Source organism: Ursus americanus, chromosome 22, assembly GCF_024610735.1.
Source record: "Ursus americanus isolate L20-20 chromosome 22, mUrsAme1.1.p, whole genome shotgun sequence".
Classification (NCBI taxonomy): Eukaryota; Metazoa; Chordata; class Mammalia; order Carnivora; family Ursidae; genus Ursus; species Ursus americanus.
This window is the reverse complement of record NC_142148.1, coordinates 15309973-15334671: the sequence shown is the minus strand read 5'-3', so window position 1 is coordinate 15334671 and position 24699 is coordinate 15309973. Positions and strand designations below refer to the sequence as shown.

The window sequence follows — 24699 nt, the reverse complement described above, 5'->3', positions numbered from 1 at the left end:
GTAAAATCCTCTTGCAAAAATGGGCACCTAGTTGGCTCAGTTGGTTAAGAATCTGACTCTTGATTTTGGCTCAGGTCATGATCTCAGGGTCATGAGATCAACCCCCACACTGGGCATGGAGCCTGCTTTAAATCCTCTCTCTCTCTCCCTCTCCCTCTGCCCTTCCCTGTGCATGTGTTCTCCCTCTCTCCCTCTTTCTCTAAAAAAAAAAAAAAAGGTATAAAGGATAGATCAAATATGAAAATAAAGCTGGGTGATGGGTACGTGGAGTTTACTGTACTGTTATACTTCTGTGTTTGAAAATTGTTGTCATAATAAAAAGTGAAAGAAAGGAAGAAAGGAGGGATGGAGGAAATAAGGAAAGAAAAGGAAGGGAGGGGAAGTGAAGGGGAAGGAAGGAAGGAAGGAAGGAAGGAAGGAAGGAAGGAAGGAAGGAAGGAAGGAAGGAAGACCACTGGGTGTCTAAAGGCTATTAACCATGAAATATCAGAGTAATAGGAACAAAAAGAAATTTAAGAGAAACAAATTAGGTTCTTGCTTTACATATCTACGTAAGAATGGCTGAAATAAAAAACAAAACAAAAACAACAAAACCTGACAATACCAAATGCTGACATGACCAGGAAGCATCAGGCACTCTCTTTCCCTGCTGGTGGGAATTCCACTGCTGGTGGAAATTTGAAATGGTACAGCCTCTTTGGAAGACAGTTGACCATCTTTTACAAAGCTCAACATAGTTTTAACATGTGACTTAGCAATCATGCTCCTAGTTCTTCACCCAAATGAGCTGAAAACTTTTGTCCACACAACAACTTGCACACAGAGGTTTCTAGCAGTTTTATTCAGAATTGTCAGAAACGGAATCAAGATAGCTGTCCCTGAGTAGGTAGTATTCCTAGGGCGGCTGGAAGAAAGTACCACGAACTGGGTGGCTGAAAACAATGGAATCTATTCTCTCACAGTTCAACAAGCTATAAGTCTGAAATCCAGGTGTGGGGAAGGCTGACAGGGTCAGAGGTCCCCACCCCACCCCCCCAACCGCCCCTAGACTCTGGGTAGAGTCCTTTCCTGCCTCTTCCTGGTTTCAGGTGGTGGTTATGGGCCCTTGGCGTTCGTCAGCTTTTGGCTGCCTCTGTCACCACAGGGCCTTTTCCCTTTTTTTTATGAGGCCATCAATCATATTGGATTAGAATCCACCCTAATGACTTCATCTTGCCTAGATTACATCCGCAAAGGCTTTTCCAAATAAGGCCACGTTCACAGGTACCAGGGACTAGGACTTCAACGTATCTTTTTGGAAGACATGAGTCAGTCCGTAATAGCAGGTGAATGGCCAAACTGTGGTGCATTCATACAATGGAATATTATTTAGTGATTAAAAGAAATGAGCTATCAAGCTATAAAAAGACCTGGAGGAACCTTGAATCATACTGCTTAGTGAAAGAATCCAGTCAGTAAAGTCTTCAGACTGTATGATTCCAACTATATGACATCTGGAAAAGGCAAAACTAAAGCCAGTGTAAAAGAGAAGTGATTCCCAAGGATTGGGGTGAGGGCAGGGGGTGAGGGTTGAATAATTAAACAGTTGAGGTTTTTTTGTGGTTTTTGTTTTTTGGGTTTTTTTGTCTTTTATTTTTTGCTTTTAGCCTAAATGTTATTTAAAGAGAGCACAGGCCCCCTGGGGACAGGATGGAGCAAAACAAGCAGGCAATTCTGCCTCTTGCTCAGCATCTTCCCTTATTACCCAGGGGGCAGAGGGCACAGAGGAGCTTTAAGGCGGTGAAAGTGTTGTGTATGATACTGTAACGGTAGATACCAGACATTATGTATTTGTCAAATCCAATGAACTGTACAACGAAAAGAATGACCCCTGGAGAACCTGGGTTGCTGGTCTGGTTAAGCCTCTGACTCTCGATTTCGGCTCAGGTCATGATCTCGGGGTCTTGAGATCGAGCCCTGAGTTGGGCTCCACGCTAAGCATGTAGCCTGCTTAAGATCCTCTCTTTCCTCCCCTCTCTCTCTGCCCCTCCCCGACCCCCACTCATGCTCTCTTTCTCTAAATAAAAGACCCTATCGTAAACTATTGAGTTTAGTTAATAATAACACATCAATATTGGTACATCAGTTGTAACTGATGTACGACACTAAGCTGTTAATATTAAGGGAAACTGTGGGTGGGCAGAGATTGGGTCTATGGGAATTCTCTGTGCTATCTTTTTAATTTTTCTATGAATCTAAAACTGCTCTAAAAAAGTCTATTAATTAAAAAAATAAGTCCTTTATGGAACCTAAAGCTCAAGTATCTTCCCTTTCAGAAAGGCTTTCCTGCTCTCCTACCACACTCCCCTTCCAAGATGAGTTGGGGCCCTTCCCAGGCTCCCATAATATCCTGGGCCTATATATTCTTATAGCTGCATCTGTAACATTGTATTTTATGTCTGTCAATTAATAGCTGTGGTTTGCTGACCTCTGGCCTAGAACACAGAGATGGTGAAAGCAGGTAATCCATGCAACCCGAGAGCAGACACTCAGGGATGCCTGGCAAAAGGGCACTTCTGTTCCCTCAACGTAATGATGACATCATTTGGGTGTAATTATCATAAGCCCTCTGACCCATCAAGGCATTTTCTGGATGGGGACAGAAGGCACAGTCAGATTACATTAAGTCTTATTTCAACCTGGGCAATCTCTAGATTATTGATCTTTTTAGTTTGCCAAAGATGGATTCCCAAGGAGAAGTTTTTGCACTGGGAAACTCTTCCAGGGTTCAAAATCCTGTGGTTTTAACGTCAAATCCATGCTGTTTACACTATACAACATTCTCTTTCACTCTTGCTCAAGTTAAAAGTGTAGGGGCCACTGGCCCAAATGCCTTATGACAGATAACATAAATGGGAAAAGCAGACTCAGGTCAGGAGGGGACCCTGACACTTTGAAAAGTCTGTGCCTCACCTAGTGTGGGCAGCCTCTCCTTGGCCTCAGCCACACAGAAATGTAGACACAGTGCTGCCAGACAAGGCACTGATGCAGATTTCTGGTCACACAGAAATCGCTCAGTCTTTAAAAAATGTTGGCAACGAACAGAAATGGTTTAGAAATACTGGAGCTGGCATGGTGGGAGGATAAGGCATCATCCAATTGAAATGGGGTTTTAGGATGGTGGGGAAGTAGCAGAGAAAGGGGCAAGGTTAAGGGTGGCTTCTGGAGAACCTCGACTGTCACACTCAAGAAGCTTATCACTTGTCTTCCAGGACTGAGTAATCACCAAAGGATTTAAGCAAGAAAGTGAAGATAAGAATGGCATTTTTTAAAGATCGCTTTGGCAGCCGATGGGGGCAGGGCTGAGGGCAGGGTGATGAGTTAGAAGTCTATCATTCAGCTAAGTAAGGGTAAAGGAGAGATGACAAAGGCCTATTTACTTTGTTCTTTCTCCTACCAGACTGTAAACTCCAGGACAGCAGGGCCCGGCTGTCTTGCGCTTGTGTGTCTCCAGCACTAAGCACAAAGCCTGCTCCATAAATATTTGTTGAAAGAATGAATGAAAGGGCGGGAGAGGAGGTGAGAGACATTCTGGAGAACTGAGTGAGGGGCTGCAGAAGCCGGTTTCCTTTCCTTGAGCTTCCCGTAGAAGCCTTGGGAAGGGCGTGTCTCAACGAAGAGATCAGAGACACGGGATTCAAAAAAAACAAAAGACTTGGCCGGTTCGAGTCCTGGCACTTCACGTGGCCTCTCCTGTCCACAAAAGGAGAAAATGATGAGTGCCTCGAAGGGCTGAAGGGAAGATTAAGCGAAAATTGAGGGATGAGCAATTTCTGTCCTTTCCTAGGTCCAGTATTCCCAAAGCACACAGCCAAAAGGGATTGACCTCAGCCTCCGACTCGGTGGCGATTCCTTTTTGGCTGGGGAGGGAACCGATGACCCCGACGTCTGTGGGATTGGCCCTGCCGGGTTTCCGAGCCCAAGTTGGGAGCGCAGCACCGGGGGCTCGGGCCCGCCCAAACCTTCGCCTCGCCCAGTACCCCCGGTTCCCACACTTCCCCCTCTCCCAGCCCCAGCTCCGCCCCCTCTTCTCCCACTGCCTCTTTCCGCCCCCCGCCCCCATTTCCGTCTCCCTCCGCCCGCCCCCTCCTCGCTCCCCGTCCGCAGCGTCCGGGCCTCCGCTCTCCTTCCTTCTCCCTCCGTCAGCGCCCCTCTCGGGCGGCCGGGGCAACCCCGTGCCCCGCTCGCCCAATGAGGAGCCGGCGCAGGGGCGGGGCGGGGCTCGGGCCGGAGCGGAAGTGGTGACCGGAGCGGAAGTGGAGCTGCCGCCACCGCCGCCGCCGATTCCGGAGCCGGGGTAGCTGCTGCCGCCGCCACCACTGCAGCCGCCGCCGCTGCCGCCTGAGGAGTGGGCCTGGGAAGGAAGCGGTCACCGCGCTCGGAGCTTCGCTCACAAGCGTCTTTGCCTCCTTTTGCCCTCCCCCGGTGAGTGCGGCGCAGGGTCCGCCCGGGGCCCCTGGGGGCCCAAGCGCGAAGCTCCCTCCGGGCGGCGACGGCCGCGGCGACGCGGGCGACCCCGCGGGTGGGCCCGGGAGGTGGTGGCGCGCAGCTTTTCTGGCCCCGCGCGGCCGCCTGCGGCGCGGGCCCGGCCTGGCCGCGGCCCCTCCCTGTTTCCGGGGCCGGGCCCCTTCGCTCTTGGAAAGGCCCAGGCAGCCCTCGCCGCCTGCGGCCCTGCCCTGCGGGCGGGGTGCGGCTCCGTATGGGGCCGGAAGGGACCTTAAACCGCGGACCCCCGACCCTCCTTCGCCACCTACCTTCGATCCCCGCGCGACCCCTCCCTGTTCCTCGGGCGGCGAAAACCAGCCTTTTAAGCCCTGTCACCCCTGCTCCTTGCTTTCTGGTTTTCAGAAATTAAAATTTAACCAAATACGGGCGAGTTTTCGAGCCCCAGGGTCTCTGTTGACTCTCTGGATGGGTAAGGGGTTTAACCTTGGGAGAGAGCAGAGGGAAAACCCCCTCCCACTTTGCAGTAAAGTCATTTTATCATCGTTCGCTGGTTTGGGAGCCTAGCAGGACCCGAGATTCCCTGAGAAGCACAGGGTTGAGGTTTGAGTCAAGAAAATGCATTTGTTGGAACCGGTTACTGAGTCAGGCCCGATCCCCAGGATAAAAAGATCAGAGGCTGGAAATCGGGAGCGTTTTCCCACGGTATTTACCGTCATTTAATGCTAGAGTCTTTTGTGTTCTCACCCCAGATTCCCCCATACTGTGTGTTAGCACGTTTTTAGGACTGAAATTTGCCTGGTGGCCTCCCTGGTGGTGGGGAAGGGATAGGATTGATTTGGGCCCCTTTTCTTCGGAGGATTGAGTACATCTTTGTCTATTGCAAATGGAGAACTGCATGTAATGGGGTTTTCAAAGGTGGCAGTATTGGTAAGACAGTTTGTCAACCTGTCTCTAAAGATGCACGTCTCTTGTCCTTGTCTTCACTCCCTTTTCTTTTTGCTAAGGCTAGATAGCATCAGACTCTGATTTTACTTGCCCTGTGTGGGAGAAGAGATTTGGCAGGATGATGTTACGAACATACAAAATCAGGAGGCCACAGGATCCAGAAAGAAAGATGAAGCACTTTCAAGAATAATGAAAATTGTCTGTATTTCTCACTGTGTCTCAGTTCATATGAAACCACACACATAGGCAGTTTATAGAACTGGACACGTGGCTACTCAGCTTTTTGCATTTTCTCTTTGGAAATGTATATGTATAAATAATGTTGATTCTTAATGGTTTTCTTCTTGACTGCTTCCAGTGTATCCCATTTCTCGGTTAGGAATATCTCAGTTGTCTGAGCCCTCATTTTTCTTGGATCTATTTCTTTAGCATACAGGAAGGTGAGGGTAAAAACCTGTCCGTTTTTTCTAGACCCAACTTAGAATTTTAGGTGTGGTCTTCCAAATGGAAGAGTAATAATCCAGCAGCAACTGCTGAATGATTTTCCTACCCTCTCTTTTCAGTGAGATAAGAAACCATTCACCCATATTACAGATGAAGTCTTTATGAGAAATGAGGTAATTTGGCCTAGACCACATGCCTAGTTTTTAGATTGAATATCCTCATTCATCAGGAGCAAATATTTCTGGACTGACAGCCCCTGGAGTATGGCTCCTACCCTATAATCTTCTGTACATTTCCCATCATGCAGTGCTTGTGTTATGTTGAAGCCATTTTAGAATTGGAGCTCTATAGATCAGGGAGGCAGCCTCCATAAAACCAGGCTGAGCAAATTCCCATGATGCTAGTTCCGGAGGCAGAGTCTCCAGAGATTTGAGCCACTGCGAAAAGTGCCTTTTGCCCGTTTGGCTGTGGATACAGAAACAAAGAGCACTGGACCTGGAGTCAGATAAATTTGATTCAGGTCTTGCCTGCAGCATTTTCTAACTGTGGGATATTCAGTATGTTACTTAATGTCTGATTCTTAGTTTCTCTATCTCCAGAATTGTCTTGGGGCCTTTTTACAGACTGTAAACTGTTAAATATAAGCTTTTGGTTTTGTTTTTTTAATCACAGAATTCACTATTAATGGTTTTCTTTTTTTCTCCAGCTGCATTCTGATGAGACCCATCCCTGCTTTGTGTACATGTTGCTTTCAAAAATTGATGCATTATTGTAGAACTTTATTTTGTGTACAGCATCTCCAGTCTTTCTGAGCCTATTTTCTCATCTGTACAATGCAAATGGTAATAGTCTTTGTTGCATTCTTGTGATAAACTCAATAATCAAAATAAGCATTTGGGATATAGTAGGTGTTTAATATATGTTATTTGATCATATCCGTGAATATACATATATAGAGACTAGATACAGCATATATGCTATATAGCATAGACACATTATCTGTTTGTGATTTATTCACCAACTGATGAGGTAGCATCAGGACAGTTAGTCTATAACAATAATAATAATAGCTATCACATCGCCTACTATGTGCCAAGCTTTGTTCTAAGTCCTTTACACCTACTAAAGAAGCCTTCATAACAACCAATGATAGGTAAGTACTGTTAGCCCCATTTTACAGATGAGGAAACTGAGGCATAGAAGAGTTAAATAATTTTCCCAGGGGTGTACACACACACACACACACACACACGCACGCACACACACGACAAGGTAAGTAAGTGCTGGAGCCAGGAGTCAAACCAGGCAGTCCGGCTCTAATGTTAAGTGTCTACCTGTGGTGGAGGATGTTTCATGGGAACACCATTTAGTCCTTAATTTTTCTTACATGTATCCTATTAAAGTAAATGTGTTCGCACAGGAATTTTAGCTGTTTCCGAAGATACATATGTGATTTTTGGGCGGACTATATTCATTCTGGCCTGTGGGATGATACTGCTGATGTGCATCAGGAAGCAAGCTTGTGAAAAACCCAGTGTTTCTAGCATTTGCTTCATACTAGTGAGAAAGTTCATCAGTTACTTTGTGGCATGCTGATTTATTCTAACACTTGGTTCTTCATCTAACAGAATTTGGTCAGGACTCCCATCAGTAATTTTGGTTTATCATACTATTTTTTCTGTAGATTTTTAGATTTTTCCATATTTCATTGGGGAGGAAGAGATGAGGAAATAGTAAATTATAATTGTAAAGTATAATGTTCTATTAGGCTACCTGTTCTTTCAATGATGTCAAACTGGGCAATTTTCCTTTACGGAATAAGGATACCCCAGAATAAACTAAGATTTACTTGTAAAGGGACTTTCCGTTCCTTGGTTCCTACATTTTTCTAGGGAAAGGTGACAGACAATTCACACTAGCCATGGGACAAGAAATTCATTGGATAAAAGCAACTTTTAGGCATCACAACCATCTTGGTCCCTACACGAATATGGTTCTGGTAGTCATCTGTATGTCATGAGGGAGAAACTTAACAGTTGGAGCTGGATTCTAAGGGAATTTTTCTAAGGGGAATACTTAGGAAAAAGAGACCAAAGTACTTTCTATTTTGGGATACATGTGCTAAAAGCCAAGTAAGAGAGCTTACTGCTTTCTGGGCTAAAAGGTCTTCTAATACAGGCATAGTTATGTGTTTCTAATATGTACTTATAATGAGATGAAATTGATTGATGGCCTCAAGAGAACAAGTCATTCCCAGCAGACTGTAGGTTAGAGAGAGGACTTTTTTTTAAATATGGCCAGTTCTCTCTTATGTAAGTTTCTTCCTGTTAGTTTTATTTCATTGTTTTCATCTAAGAGACCCAACAGTAAAAGTTATTTCTGAATGGCCTTGACCTGGACAAAGGTGACAATAAAGTAGATATGAGTCCTGGCCATTGTTACTATTTGCCTACAAACTTCACCTTAAAGCTTGTTTGACAGTCTGTTGAGCTTTGGGCAAATGCTGTTTTTAACTTAGTTTTATTTTGATTTTTAGAGCTAGATAAATTAACTGGAGGCCAATCCCTGAAACCTCACGGTAATAACTCTGTATAGTTTTTTTTTTTTTTTTTTTTAATTGTCCATCCTGTCTTTTCCAAAAGTAAGCATTGAGAATCATAGTTGATCGTTAGGAGCTAATAGAGGAAAGCGCGTGTGCCCGTTTTACCTCCGTGACCCTGGGCAAGTTACTCTTGGCATCCATCTATTAAAGGGGACCTGCCTCATAGGATGTTTAGGATTAAATGAGTTGATAAGAAAGCCCTAGTGCTTTACACATTTGGGTAAACTATAAATGATGGGTATTTTTGTTATGTTTACTAAATCAGTTAGCTGGTATGGACTTTTGAAAAGAGGAGATAGACAGAAAGTACTCCAAGGGCTTGTTGAAATTCACTTTGAATCTGTAAGTACAAAAATTGGTAGCTGAGAAACATCAGTCAGAAACTATAGTGTTGTTCCTGATTGGAGCTGGGGTGGCTTTATTCTAAAGTAGACTAAGGCAGAGGATAAATATAGTCTGTACTTTATAGGTCAGGTGTGGTCTACTTACCTCTGTCCACATAGGAAATAATAGCCTTGTTCACGTCTTTTAAAAAGTGCACCAAGTGGGGGCGCCTGGGTGGCACAGCTGTTAAGCGTCTGCCTCCGGCTCAGGGCGTGATCCCGGCGTTCTGGGATCGAGCCCCACGTCAGGCTCCTCCGCTATGAGCCTGCTTCTTCCTCTCCCACTCCCCCTGCTTGTGTTCCCTCTCTCGCTGGCTGTCTCTATCTCTGTCAAATAAATAAATAAAATCTTAAAAAAAAAAAAAAAAGTGCACCAAGTGATCAAATAGTCAAACTCAGCATGGCACACATTGGGTGCCCAAAGATCAAAGTCTGGGTTCCTACCTTAAGCTCACAATCCAGTGTGGGAGTCAGTAAAGATGTTTACAGTAAACTATGCTAAGTGCTACTTCAGAAATAGGCATAGGTAAGTTAACATGTGCCTTTCATTTAAAAGTCTTTAAAGAAATCCATCTGGATGTAAAAGAAATGAGGTGTGTAGTAAGTGTCCCTTCCCTGGCTGACCACATTTGGTAGACTTGTGTGTGGCTGCCATTTGAGTGCTTACAGCGTGTAGAGACTTAAGTATTTTGCGTCATGAACTAACTTACTCTTTCCAAGAACCATACAAAATAGATTTGCCTGTTCTATGCACGAGAAAACACAGAGATCAAGGAACCTATGGCGTTGGTGTGTGGTACTGGTAAATTGGGCTAGGTCACTCCATTACATTGGTGGGCTCAAAGCTTTTGAACCCTATTCACAGAATTGACCAACGGAGCTGTGTTTATGGATCAGAATTAGCAGGTTGTCTTTTGGGATTGATCACCTAACGCCAAGAGGTCAATTTATTGTCCTATCTGCTGTTGATTCACAGTGTGTGACCTTGGGCATATCATTCAATATCTCCATTTTTTAAAATTTAATTTTGGCTATTTGGACATCATTAACAGTGATACTCAACAACTGATGTGGAAGAGGGAAGAGATTTTTGAAATGGAAGTGAAGTTTCCCTCCACAATTCTGTGTTTGCTGGACATCAGTGCTAATGATTTTGTATTTAGGACATGCTGTGTTTCATTTTCTAACACAGAGCCAGCAAATGTTTGAATGGAGTTCGGTTTATGACAGGACTGTGAAATTTGTGTGTAGAATGGCACACAGACATTTTTAGAGTGGGTGTTTTTCAGTGAGTAGTTTTCTTTAAGAGCTAGGAGTACTTCACTTTTTCTGGGTAACACCCCCTAACCACCTGGCCCCACTGCCTTTCTCAAGTCCCTCCTGCTGTAGCTTGGCATCTGTTTTTCCTTCAGCGGAGTGACTCCGGAACTCTTAACTTTGGCCTTGTGGCTCTGTGGATCCTCTGTCTGGAATGGTACGACTGTGCACACGAGTCAGAATTTACTGTCAGTTCCTTACCCCATGGAAGCTTGGGAGTCTAGATTTTTAAGATGCTCCTGTCAGTTTTCTCTCCAGGTTCATAACTCTGCTCATCTCTTTATCTACTTTGGCCTTCGATTTCTTCAGTTTCATCTAGAAGAACATAATATGCTCTTTATTCATACATCAGTGTTTCCTGTCCCTACCTGGAGTATCCTTTTCCTCTCCTGGCAGAACCCTTCCAGCCCAGAAAACCAGTGAGGACACAGGCACTTTTTAAACTAAACCTCTTCCCTCTAATTCTAGCTGCTTGCTTTTTCAAGAAGCTTTATAACCCTCAAATATGGGCCGTCTTCTGTTCCTCCTGGGGGAGTGTAAGCTCTCAGAGGTGAGGACCACGCTATTGTAATTGTATTTCTTGTGAATTCCAAGGAAAGTTCCTGGACATACTGGTAGTGTTTTCATTTACAGTGATTTCAACACTCAATTAAATTATATGCACTTCATTTTTCTGAAGTAATAAGAGTAAGAATGTGTTGGAGCGCCTAGATGGCTCAGTCAGTTGGGTGTCCTACTCCTGATTTCATTTCAGGTTATGATCTCAGGGTCATGAGGTCCAGCCCTGCATCAGGCAGCATGCACTGAGCATGGAGTCTGCTTGAGATTATCTCTCCCTCTCCCTCTGTCACCCCCCCCATAACCCAAACCAAAACAAAAAGAGTAAGAATGTGTCTGTTGAGCCTTTACTCTGACCATCACCATCTAGCCATTTTTTGGTAAATCCTTGATAGCTGCTAATGTCTCCTTTTGACATTTAAGGAAACAGGTTCAGAGAAGTTACTCCAAAAATCACCTAATTTCTCTGTAGAAGGCTAGATTTGTAGTATGTAGGGCTTTCCTAGAAACAAATTCCACTGGTGTGTGTTTCATAATAGAGGTTTAATAATCCTCACACATGATAGACAATGGAATCCTCAATTTTAAATTTCTAGGAAATAATCAAATTCAATTAAAGCTCAGTATTTCAGAATTGAGCATGGGGCGCCTGGCTGGCTCAGTCAGTAGAGCATGCAGCTTTTGATCTCAGGGATGTGAGTTCAAGCCTCACGTTGGGTGTGGAGCCTACTTAAAAAAAAAGAAAAAAAGGAATTGAGCCGGTTCTTTTCCTTGAAAACAAAACATAGCTGAAAGTTCAATACTTCTAAAGGCCACATTTCACGAGGTCATTCTCTTTATTTGCAAGGCTGCTTTTTTTTTTTTTTTTAATATGGATTAACAGGGTAGTCACTTGTATTTTTACTTTTTTCTTCTCTTATACTTGGATGTCTGCCTCTGGCCACTGGGAGATGGCCTCTCAGTATTCTGAACCTGGCTAAGAGAAATCCCTTAGGGAAAGAATTTTGAAATAGAGGGCCTTGGTGGGTTCATAGATACTCTAGTTTCACCATTTACTGTCAGACTGGAGGTTTCATGTATTTGAAGGAAATCCTGTTATTTCACGGGCACCCTTAGAATTATTTTTCATAGTATTTTTAGGCGTGTTTTACAAAAATGAAATACTTTTGTACATCTTTTTCTTCTTCGTATTGTATATATTTCTTTAACAGATCTATGACATTAAATCTCTTCTTTTGACAGCCATATAGTCTTGTACCACCTATCCCTCTTCTTAACCACTCCCCTATTAGATATTTAGATGGTTTCCAGTTTTTCACTAAGCATTGCTGACTTAATCAGCACATGCTTCCCATTCCTCTAAAGCGCTGCATGCAGTGGCTTAGAACAGACAGACACCCGTCGTCGTCCTGTGGCTGTGCTTGAGAACGCTTCAGAGGCATCTCTGTTTCTTCCTGATCTGTGCCCAGCACAAGGAGAAGTTTGCTCTAGTGTCTTTGTGCTATTAGTGCCAGGCCTGATGGTGAAACTGCAGTCTTTTAAGGTTTTTTAAGAGGCAAAGGCTCTCTTGCTGAGTTTTTTCTTGGTAGGACATTGGTTGAAAGTCTCAGAAGAAAAGTAGGTCCTGATTATAAACCATCACTTCTTAGCATTCAATTCAAGAAAATCCAATTAGGAACTAATGGATAAAAGTGTTACAGTTAACATGCGTGTCCGTTGTGAGGCTGTTGGAGGGTGGAGTCCTATCTAAGAATGTTAACACTGTAACACATTCACTTCCTGTACCAGATGAATCTAGACTTGCTTTCCTTCTCATGGGTTGTATGTTAAGTAAGAAAGAATCTAAACTCCCATTGTGGACTGAAACAGTGATGTGTAGATCCTGTGAGCTGCATAATAGTACTTCCATTTGGTTTGCACTATGCGTTTTTTAAAAAAATTTCCTTTAATTCCCTGCATCTCCTCTTCACAACATGTCTTCTGAGGAGGATGCTCTGTCTTCAGTGTAGGGATTGGAAGGCTGAGCTCGAACACATTCACGTGGCTTTGTCGTACACGTCCCGCTCTTAGACCTAGGCTTGCTGCCTTTCTGCCATCCCGAATACAGCCGCCCTGGGTTCTTCCTGCTCTCTCAGTACTGATTTGTTGAAAAAATTTACAGCTACTTATCTGAGCATTAACTTTCTGCTTGGCACAGTGTGAGACGTTAAATGAGAAACAAATGTGAAGCTTTCCTTTGAGGACATATACACGTGGAACTGGTTGTAAAGAGACACTACTCCTCATCTCTGCCAGAAAACACACGGTGTAGGCCCTGGACTGTATGATAGGCTGCAAGTACATTTGGATTCACGGGCCGGTACGTTAGCAGGGGCCGGGGTAGCCGTGGAAGACTTTCTAGCCAGTTGGATGGATACGATTTGCATAGGCAGGAAGTAAATGGGAGAGCATTCTAGACGAAGGAACTAGAAAATTAATATCAGGGGTGTTTGAGCATGACATTTCTATGGTGTTCGAGGTGTTCAGCGGAGGGAAAGGCACATTTTGGAGAGCGGCCGATGATGAAGCCTGACGGATTTGGAGGAGCCAAAATCACGAAGGACTTTGAAGGCCAGGCAGAGTTTAGATGGAGCTGCCAAAAGAGAGTCATTCGAAGTGACTGAGTGAGGGTGACAGCAGGACTACGAGTCACTTTGCTGTTCTTCTTTTTTAATGGAAGTATAGTCGATATGCAGTGTGGTACATTAGTTCTGGTGTATGAGGTAGTGATTCAGCAAGTCTGCATGTTAATTCTGTGCTCACCCGAGTGTAGCCACCATCGTCGCTGAACGACGCAGTTACAGTACCACCACCACCGTTCCCTGTGCCGCACCTTTGGTGGAGTAACTTTGAAGTAGGATGCAGGAGTACATGGAATGAGGTGCACACATTATGAGGATTTCATGTGCTTGTGAAGAATAGGTGCTTTGAATTATTTGAGCAGAGCGAAAACTGTGCCAAATTTGCAGTTTTATTCTTTCATGTGGGTATCTGTTCATTCAGCAGATGCTTGTTCATACCAATGATGTGCAAGACGCTGTGGGAGATCTGCCCTAAAAGAGTTGGTGTGGCGAGGGACTTGAAGAGATATACAAATAATTGTAGTGCTGAAGAAATGTGATAGGACCTCAAGAGAGGTATAGATGAAATGCTTTGTTGAGAATATTTGAGAAGTGAAATTTAATTGTTTTTTAAAGTTGAACTCCATAGATCCAGAATATTACGGTTTCCACATGTGACACTAGCTACATGTGGCTGGTGGCTAGCATATTAAGACATCTCCAGCTTAGTGGCTTCAGATAGGCTTCGTGAAGGGGATGGCACTTGAGCCATGCTCTGAAGAATTTTGTATGCCGAGTAAATGGGAGAGGACATTCCAGGCAGAGGGAGTGGTTTGGTGAGCAAAGACAAGGAGACAGAAAAGCAGACTCTGTAAGAAGACCATTTTGGCAGAAGCACAAATTGTGTGGAAGGCGTGTTCTGGCAAAAGGCTGGGAAGATAGGTTGGAAAATCTTCAATGACAGGAGGGAATCTGACTACTATCAGCAGGAAGGAACTTAAAAGAATTTTGAGCAGGAAGTGACTTGATCAGAGTTTTAAGAATGAGTCTGATCGAAGAGACACGAAGGGGACTGCAGGTAGTGGGTCTGGGGAGAGAGTGAATGGGAGGCTATTGCAGATGTAGAACTAGGAACAATTCCAGATCTCCCTTGTCTCCTGCCTTCTTCCAAACTGCTGGGTGTTGTGTAACCCATTTCCTGTTGAAATTGGTCTAGCTGCTTCAAAATCCGTGTTATATAAGTCAAAAGTTATGTAAGCAGTAGTCATCAGGACATTTAGCTGTGGCTTTTGTTTGTTGTGGTTGTTTTGTGTGTGTGCACGTGGAATTAAATTTTTTTAAACAGATACATTTTTTAAGGCATGCGTTTGGTCTTACCATATCATGATGGCTTTCAATGTCCAAGGGCTCTTGCAGAGATCCTGAAGAAGCTTAAAATAGTTGGCTCCCCAAACAGGCCACATCTGATTTTGAGAGAAGCTGGGTGTGTACTTTTGGGAGCTCCCAAGAAGTAGGATTCTTCAGAGAGGTATGATTTAACTTTTAACGTTTGGGAGGGGCGCTTAATTGGGGGGCTTCGTAAGGCCCAAGGGTTTCATGGCATCTTGAGCAGTGTTGATCCTTTGTATTTCTCTGTTACTCTTTTATTATCCTGCACGGGATGGCTTAGCTCTGAATTGGCTTTTGGCCAGTACTTTATTAATTGAAATCTTTCCTGGTAGAGTTGCACAGGTGCCCTTTGATGAACTTTGGAGTGGGCCACTGAGTGACTGCTAACTTTGATTTTGTCTGCAGACTGGAACGTTTCTGAAGTTGATCGAAAGTTGACTTCTGTCTGCTTTTCACTTTGAGAAACAATGAAGTGGGATTATTTGCTGATGCAGGTTGTATCCTGATTGAAAGACTTTGTGGTCAAGAAAGTTAGACATAAACTGAGAAAGTGTGTAATTCGAAGCTGAAGAATGGTGTCCTTTTGATGTACTTTTTTTTTAAAGATTTTGTTTATTTGTCAGAGAGAGCACAAGCAAGGGGAGCGGCAGGCAGAGGGAGAAGCAGGCTCCCCCCTGAGCAGTGAGCCTGATGCATGACTCGATCGCAGGACCCTGGGATCATGACCTGAGCTGAAGGCACACGCTTAACCGACTGAGCCACCCAGGCGCCCCTTTTGATGTACTTTTATCAGAGTAGACTAGGCTGTGTTGTGGCAGCAGACAGCACCAACATCTCGGGCTTGACACGAGTTTCGTTTTCACACTGCCATGGCCCGTGCTGGCCTGTAGGAGTCTCTGTACAGCAGTCCCTCAGGGACTCAGGCTCCAGGCACTAGCACACCATCTAGAGGATGTGGCCTTCTAGGCAGCTGAGGTCAGAGAAGAGAGCCTGGCAAATGACATAAAGGCTCTTCACAGTTTCCACCTGGAAATAGCATCATTTCTGCTGTTCCATGAGGCACAACTCACCCTGTGACCCATCCTGAATGCCTGGGGGCTGCCGGGAAATGTAGGAGAGCAAATGGAATGTTTCAGAGTCTCATTCCAGTGACGTGGGTGAAGATGCCAGGCAGATTAGGCGAGACTTGCTTCACTGCGTGGAAGCTTAGAATTAGTGAGCCTTACGTAGGACGCAGCTCGAGTATGACTTAGATAATAACCCATGGGAAGAAAAATAGTAGTTCCGAACTTAGAGAACCAACTCCTCCTCAGTTGTCTAGATTTGGGGGGATCTTACCATTGTGCTCCATCTAATAAAACATTTTCATGTGGTAGGGCCCTGTCTGTAGGATTTCTCACTTGAAAATATAGAAATGACCTGAGGCAAAACAATTCTGTGTGAGGAAGGGGCAATACTTCCTTTGCTATTTTAAAAATTAGTAATTGTTTTCAGAGTCTTAAATTGTGATACTGTGTATGTAGTAATGAAAGAATTTGGGGTGTTTTGTTTTATTTTGTTTTTAAGATTTTATTTTTAAGTAATCTCTGCACCCAACATGAGGCTCAAACTCTTGACCCTGAGATCAAGAGTTGCATGTGCTACTGAGTGAGCCGGCCAGGTGCCTCTGTAAGAATTTGTTCTAAAAATACTGATACTTCTACGACAATTTAAAGTAGTATTCACCTTATTATACTTTAAGATAGTAGCGTATTTTTACACTGTGGCACAGATGGACTTATCGAAATTTAAATTAACAGTACATAAAACTTATTGGTAACAAATTTTTTTAGCTACATATTATCCAAAAATTACTGCATTCTCTATAAATGGTGATTATTATAGTGGGGGAATTGACTAAGGTGAGGTGAATAATTTGAGGAGTATTTACTGATCGGTGTATAGAGGGTTTGGTAAACTGAAGTCACTGAAATTTTTGTCTCTTTCAAAAAAAACTTTAAATGAACTCAATTAGGTTTGAAGTTCTGTTGCTATGCATCTTGAATACAAGTCCTTTCTCTTACAGCCTGTACCATACAGAAAGTTAGTGCCTGATATTTGTGCGTAATGCTCTAAACTTCTCAAAGCACCTTCACGTGGATTATTAGGTCATTTGTTCTCACAGCAGCCCCACGGAGAGTAGGTATTGTTACTTTCCAGGAAGGAAATTGAAGCTCTCAGAGATTAAGTGATGTGACCAAGGTCACACTCCACTTGTAAGTAGCAGAGCTGGTGCTAGAAAGAGCCACATCTGCCTGCCTTTAGTTTATGCTCTTGTCTGCAGTGTGTCCTGCAAAAGTTAGCAAATTGCGGAAGATATGACAAAAATGGCTCCTGTGTTTTTAGGTTCCTACTGCTTGATGGGCACTGCCAGATGTAACACTGAAAGGCCTGTCTTCACTTTAAGATTAATCGAAGCAGTCCTCACACTTCAGGTGTTTTTCCCGATGCTGTGGGGGAAGACCAGATTTGGTCAAAACCAGACAATTCTCGAAAGAAGTTAGGAAGTGTCTTTAGCATCAGCTTCTAAAGAAACAGTTGCTCAGCAGCCTGCATGTGTTGGGGAGGCAGATGGGGCTCGTGGGGACAGAGAGACTGGAGTCTGCGGTCTCCTAGCAGTATTGCCGGCACGTCACTTGCCTTTTCTGAACCTCCCATTTCTCCACCTCAGAAAGGTGGGGAAGGGATCGTTGTGAACGTATCTACTCTGTAGGACAGTGTGAGAATTAATTGGCAGAAACCCCCAGCAAGGTCCTCAGCCCCGTCAGCGCTCATGCTCGGCGGCGGAGGGCACCGGCAGGTGCGCGTCCCGCATTCACGTCCAGGCGGGTGGAAGAAGGCCCGCGCGTGCGTTTCCGGCGCCCGGAAGCCTGACGCCGTCGCTCTCCTCTCTCTCTCCTCTCTGTCGCTGCTGTTGTAGGGAACGACCATGGATAAAAGTGAGCTGGTTCAGAAAGCCAAGCTTGCCGAGCAGGCCGAGCGCTATGACGACATGGCCGCGGCCATGAAGGCCGTCACGGAGCAGGGGCACGAGCTCTCCAACGAGGAGAGGAATCTGCTCTCGGTCGCCTACAAGAACGTGGTGGGCGCCCGCCGCTCCTCCTGGCGCGTCATCTCCAGCATCGAGCAGAAAACCGAGAGGAATGAGAAGAAGCAGCAGATGGGCAAAGAGTACCGGGAGAAGATCGAGGCCGAGCTGCAGGACATCTGCAATGATGTTCTGGTAAGAGGCCAGGGTTGGGTTTCACACGGCGATTTCCAGACGGTATTAATGTAACGTTCAAATGCAAACTCAAACGGCTCGTGACAGAGAGGTGTCTGAATATACTGGAGAGCTGCAAACCAGCCGGAACTGATTTTTAAGCATATGATGTGATTTTCCTCACCTCCTATTTGATCCGAGTTTGCTCATCACGAATGGGGTGTTTTCCTCTCCCTTCAGAAAGACCTGTGACAAACAGGAGCATTGAATCCGTGTCCCTCCATCTTTTCTTTAGAAATCGAGTCCACGTAGGCAGGATCTCGGTCGGCGCAGCCGCAGACAGGCTCTTCTGTGTCTGAGCGGTGGTGTCATCTCCAGCCGGGGAGGCGGGAGCAAGAAGCCGAGCTCCCCTTACCCTCTCCTAGTCATGGCCGCACAGCGTGAGGTCCTAAAAGTTAGCCACGTCCGTCCGTTCGGCCTGCGTGCCAAAGCCACATCAAAAATGGTCCGGGGATTGTCCTCTCCTGGGATTTAGATACGCTTTAGTCACATGACTGATCCGTAACTATTTGGCTCTGGCCACAGTCTGGGGTTGGACGGGAGGGGTGCGTATCCTAGAGCAAATCATGATCATATTGTCTTTCTCTCACATCCTGAGCCCACTGGGAACTTTCTTTTTCTTCCAGGTGAAATCAGGTAAAAATGAACGGTGAGGGCTGCTTTGAAGGGAAAAGGAATTCACACTTGTGGATCTACCTCCCCCTGCTGGCTGCCTCTCCGAATTACTGCCCATGACTCCTTTCTTTTGAAAACCAGTACAAAGCTTGTCAGCCGTCAGGCAGTCCTCCTCCTCCCTAACCCATAAGGAGTTACACCCTGTCTGTCTGCAAAGAGTATTAAAATGACTACTGCCCCTTGCATCTTCCCACTTTGATTGATTAAATCCCCTTACAACTAAGCTTTTGCATTGAGCTGCTCTTATTAGACTCTGGTGTGAGAGTGTCAATGGCTGAGTTTGTTGCCTTTTGGTAATTTGGGGGTTTGTTAATGGTGCACTAATTCCTGAATGTTAGGTACATCTGGTATTCAGATGAAGTATGGCATGCATTCCAAGGGCAAGGAAGTTCCATAATTCCTGAAATGTAGACCAGCTTTAAGAGCATCTGAAAGAATGTGAAGAAAAGCATGGTACTTACTGCCTCTTAACCAGTTTTTCAGGATGCCACATTCTAAAACAACTCTTCGAAAATATTGCTCTGTATACGAAGCTTGGACTCCTTCAGAACTGCTTTTGTTGTAAGCATAAATGTTTAAAGGAATTTATTATTAATAATAGTATTAGCTACTTTTTGAGTGCTTACTACGTGCCAGGCATCGTGTTAAGCGCTTTATGTACACTAGCTCATTTATCCTCGTACCCTAGAAGATGGCTATTGTGCTTCCCCATTGCGTAGCCGGGAAAACTGAGGCTCAGGGTGCTTAAATCGTTTGTCCAGGGGCACAGATGGTAAGCGGCAGAGGAGGGATTTCTACCCGGGTCTGATTGATTTTCAACTTAGTTTTTGGCAGTTTTGCTTTATTATCACCTTTTTCCTCTCAAAAGGGAAAGATTTTTTCTTTTTTTAAATTACAGAAGTAATGCAAGTTCATTGTTTTGTAAAAAAAGGGGGGGTGACCAGGCAGAGGAGTATAAATAAGAAAGTAAAAATCATTTCTAATCCGATCACGTAGAGAGTCATTATTAACATATTGATAAATACCCCTCAGGAGTTTTCCCTTATGTATTTGCGTGTACACATACATATCTTAATATTAAAATAGGATTCATGTGCTACTTACGATCTTTTCATTTCACTCAGACTTTTGAGAACCTTTCCATGTTATCGGTATAGTTCTGCATCATCATTTTTAAGGCCTTACGTGGCATTCCATTGTATGGCTATACTTTAATCAACCCTTTGTGGATGGTCATAGTGATTTTTAACCGAAGAATACAGGCATCTGCTGTTAGGACCTGGGCTAAAAGCTTTGGATGCAAATTATGTTTTTTTTAATCTTCAAAATTATTTAGAAGTGGTAGTGTGTCTTGAATCTCAAACATAGTTTTAACATCTTATAATATTTCCAGATTCTTAACAGAATGTGAATCATTTTTTAGGAGCTGTTGGACAAATATCTTATTCCCAATGCTACACAACCAGAAAGCAAGGTGTTCTACTTGAAAATGAAAGGAGATTATTTTAGATATCTTTCTGAGGTGGCTTCTGGAGATAATAAGCAAAGTAAGTAACTTTTTTTTTTTTTTAAGAAATTTGACCAGTAGTGGAGCCAGTCCTCCTCCATAATAATTTTAAACAGTTTTTGCTGTGTAGACAGGAACATCACAGTACTGAGAATTTAAAAGACCATCAGCATGACGCTGACCCGTGGCTAGCGGGTCAGCACAATGGGGGTTGACAAATCAGAATGTATCTAAGGGGAAAGTGCAGAGGGTATGGAAAGTGTGATGCAGTGGTGCATTTAAAGAGATCTTTTTCTTTTAAAAAAAAAAAAAAAGACCTGTTTTTCTTGAGGATTATGTGTGTCTTTGTGTTTAGAAGTAAAACTTTAAAATGTCTGGTGGTGTAAAGGCAGCTTGGTGAGTAGCGATGCGTGTGTTTGATCACATACGTGCTTTGTGATGGTGAGAACTACAGTGCTGCTTCAGTAAGTGCCTACTATGTGCCGCGTATTTCAGAGTCTCCTTTATTCCTTGCATAACTCTAGAGTTCCAGCGGGGATCTGCCCATTTTTCTGAGGAGGAAACCAAGGCTCATGGAGGTTTTCACTTATTCCAAGCCCCACATTTAATGAGTACGAGTTGGGAATTCAAGTTTGAGTCTGTTGACTCTATGAAGTCAGTGATTCTTCCGCTGGAGCATATTGTTTCCCGTGTTCTATCTTGTTAAAGGTTATTTCTGCTTTCCCCCCGCCAAAGCATTTAATGTAGTACTAGTCTGTTGGCTTAGAATAAACATGCAACAAGTGGTTGTTAATCAGATGGTGGAGACACTGACCCTCATATGATGACTCCTCACTCCTGCCCAGTGTGGTAAACTAGCTGGATGGTGGTCCAGCTTGTGATGCACCCAGGAAAGAACCTCCCCTTTAATGTTCTTATCTTTCTTATAGCCACTGTGTCGAACTCCCAGCAGGCTTACCAGGAAGCATTTGAAATTAGTAAGAAAGAAATGCAGCCTACACACCCAATTCGACTTGGCCTGGCACTGAACTTCTCAGTCTTCTACTATGAGATTCTAAACTCTCCTGAAAAGGCTTGCAGCCTGGCAAAGACGGTGAGAAAGACCCTCTGTGGTTTCTGATTATAGTAAAACACTGCGTGTGTGTGTGTGTGTGTGTGTGTGTGTGTGTGTGTGTGTGTGTGAGTGAAATAACTTCTTTTTATTGCCTGAACTTAACAACTCACTGTCATAGCCTTCTCTGAGGATGTTCTGGAGATAGGAGTAGATCTTTTGTGACATAAGTACAGACCTATCACTTTTGATTTCTTCTCAACACCTCCTGCTGATTTTTGTTTTCATTGTGTAATTATTGGTTTGGGGATGGTTGTAGAAAATTCAGGGGGAAGGTAGTTTCTTGTCAAGCTTTGGGCTCTGTAGGCCTCCGTTACGTATTGTATTCCTTGTACCAAGATTTGAAGTTACAGGCTGTAAATGCAAAAAATCAGACCAGGTTTTCCTTCTGTGCTGGGTTACCTCCTCCCTTCTAGCAGTAACTCAGCCGCCTTTTTTACATATTTTTTAAGGCTTTCAACATGCACACTGTTACTTTAAAATTTTTTCTTAATTTGGAAAAAGTACATGAATTCTCTAAAGTCCATCACTTGATTGAATCAGATTAGTGGTGTGAACTTCTGTTCTCCCTTTATTCCTTGTGTGTCCAGACCTTTTGAGTTTTAGTAGAGAAAAGGACTACCAGAAGTATCTTTGGCAATTAAAAAATTATGTGGATTTGTGCTGGGTTGACCTGCTGTCTTATCACATACAGTGAAGTTCTTATCTGGGAATTTTTTGTCATTTTGGTTGGTGCTTTATAAACATGCATTATCTGTTTGCTGAAACAACTAGCAAACAAGGTCGTTAATAATAGCCTCAGTTCCCCCAAAGGTACTGTACAGGAAAAGAAAGTGTATTCATTTGTTAACAGAAAAAAAAGGGGGGGGCTAACCTAGCTCCAGAGAACCTCTGACAGCTCTGCTGAAGCCTCTTTGTTTTAGGCATTCGATGAGGCCATTGCCGAATTGGATACACTGAATGAAGAGTCTTACAAAGACAGCACCCTGATCATGCAGTTGCTTAGGGACAATCTCACTGTAAGTACTGCTGGTTTGCACCACTGCTTCTGGAGGGTTCATAGTCTTGTTCCTACTCACCGGCCTGAGAATTCACTATTGCCCAAGACCCGAGGGCGTTTGTACCCTGTGAGTAGAGTTACAAGTATTAAGTTGTTAAATTGGTTGTAAATGATTGCTCAAGTTTTGACCTTTGCAGTCCTCGCTGTCTGCAGTAATACAGGAAGAATTTGAAGCAGTTCAGTGAGATGAGGTGGTCCAGACTGGGGCTGCCTCCCTGAGTGAATGTTAGTAGCCCCGTTTTGATTAGAGCTCTGTTTTTCTCTTGCAGCTGTGGACGTCGGAAAACCAGGGAGATGAAGGAGATGCTGGGGAGGGAGAGAACTAATGTCTGTTGTGCTTCGTGATCTGTTCAGTGTCACTCTGTACCCTCCACATATATCCCTTTGTGCGATAAAAAAAAAAAAAAAAAAAGAGTCGTACGTCGACTTTCAATTTTTCACAGCCTCAGCCTAGCAAAAGGGTCCATGGGATAAACAGCCGGTGTTTGTATCTAAAACTCAGATTGGTCACATAAACGCCACGGCATTCTGAAGTTTTGATTTTTGATTAACATTGACAGGATTACTGTGTGTTGAATTTTTTTTAAACTGAACACTGTGATTATGGGGTTTTGTAACTTAGCAGAACTCTTACTGATAGAAAAAATAGACCTGAATTATGTGTAACTTTTTGGAAAGTTTGATCTGATATCAAAATAGTCACTGAAATAACAGTTCCATTGTAAAGTTGTACAGAAAGTTATAGAGATTATATTGTGACGCTGGGACGCGGAGTGAGACACCTGCCCTGTGACATTCAAGTGTGACAGCAACTCACAGTAGTTCTGCATGTTTTTTGGGGATTACAGACACTTGGCCGGTTTGGGCTGTTGCCACTCAAAAGTTCATGACTGCAGATGACCACAGTGTCTTCCTCTGAGTAAAGTCGAAGCCTGAAATGGAAACTCTTTGTGGCAGATAATTGGGTTTTGCCACCATGAAAAGGTCCAGTGCTCCTAGAACACGTGACTAACACCCCTCTCCCACAGCCATCTTACTGATTGGCAGCTTGTGCTCCAGTAGTGGAATCTGTTTTCCTTGTAACCAGGACCTAAAGAAGAAAAAAGCCGTGTGTCTTATGAATGGCCTTATCTGTTCCCTGGGTAATACCTTTAGGAGTCATGTTCTGCAGAGATCGCCTTTCACTTAAGAAGTACTCAGTCTTTGGGTGCTTCCTAGCTTGGGGCTTTTAAATTTTGAAATCGAAACATTCTTCCCACTGTCCTTTTTGACTGTTGACTTTGGTTTTTCTTTTCCCTCTTTAAAGTTCTGTCCTGCTTCCTTACACATTTTTCCTTTTTGAATTCTATCGTCATCTTCTGTTCATTGTTTGATACCGTGTGGGCAGGGTGGGGGGCCTGGAGGGGGTGAGTAAAGACGGCGAGCACCTTGGTCAGCAGGCCTCGCTTCAGAGAGTCAAGAAGAGCTTCCAGCACATAGCTCTGGCTTCCTCCAGTTTTCATCACGCTTGTTGCTCTTCAGTCAGACCAAGATCTGAATCAAAAAAGTGTTTTTAAATACCCGTGATTTCTCCCTGTGTTGCAGCCAGCCCTGATAACGCTTGTTAGTACCTGTCACCAGATCTCTCAAGTGTGCTCCTCCAGCCAAGTTCATAGACATGTTCGAACAAGACCCTATAATGCAGGGAAGTTGCATGAACACCACCGTGGGGAGAGTCCAGAATAGCCAGGCCTACCAGTCTCACAGTACCCCCTCTCCCTCGAACATTCCACGTAGCTGTAGTGTCCACCTGTTTGTCCATCTGCTGAAATGAGAAAAGAAACATTCATGCACTGATTTAAAACCAAAAAACAAAACAAAAAAAAAAAACAAAAAAATCCCTCCCCCCCCTTTCTAGCTGAACAAAAATGTGCAGTTGATACTTGGCGCTTGAAAATGCAGTAGTGAATGTGGAACGAGCCTGTCTGTATATCTGGTAGCTCTTTCTTGCTTCGTTTTTCCTTACCAGTATTCTGCCTCACGTTTGCTTCTGTGACGGTTATATTGCCTAGCAAGCACTTCTGTGGTTGTGAAAATAGTATAGCAAAAAAAAAAAAAAAGGAAAAAGAAAAATCCCCGGTTATCGATGTACTAGATTTGTGTATGTCTTTTAAACAGTTCTAGTTTCCACCTTAACACGGAATAATCAGGAAAAGTGTAAAAATTCAAAAGTGAAATAAAAAATTTTATCAGTTGCCTGTGAACTGATGTATGGCGCCATCTCTGTCACTACCAGAACTAGCTCCCTATTCTGGTCTACTCTTTGTTTGAAAGTAGGGGAAC

The 24699-nt window shown here is 43.9% G+C and overlaps 1 protein-coding gene across 1 annotated transcript; it reads left to right on the top strand.

The window, feature by feature from the left end:
* Positions 1 to 4277: 4277 nt before the first annotated feature.
* On the top strand, positions 4278 to 24489 carry YWHAB (tyrosine 3-monooxygenase/tryptophan 5-monooxygenase activation protein beta). The gene is made up of 6 exons (XM_045804707.2): positions 4278 to 4464; positions 17683 to 17985; positions 20123 to 20246; positions 21136 to 21299; positions 22241 to 22336; positions 22647 to 24489. Exons 2-6 carry the CDS (start codon positions 17692 to 17694, stop codon positions 22701 to 22703), a joined length of 735 nt encoding a protein of 244 aa, XP_045660663.1. The 5' UTR covers positions 4278 to 4464; positions 17683 to 17691; the 3' UTR covers positions 22704 to 24489.
* The last annotated feature ends 210 nt before the right edge of the window (positions 24490 to 24699 follow it).

Excerpts from the sequence above, each read along its gene's own strand:
- YWHAB (XM_045804707.2), top strand. The coding sequence starts at position 17,692 with ATGGATAAAAGTGAGCTGGTTCAGAAAGCCAAGCTTGCCGAGCAGGCC. Across the intron at positions 20,247-21,135 it reads TTCTGGAGATAATAAGCAAA|CCACTGTGTCGAACTCCCAG; the intron begins GTAAGTAACTTT and ends TCTTTCTTATAG. Across the intron at positions 21,300-22,240 it reads CTTGCAGCCTGGCAAAGACG|GCATTCGATGAGGCCATTGC; the intron begins GTGAGAAAGACC and ends TCTTTGTTTTAG.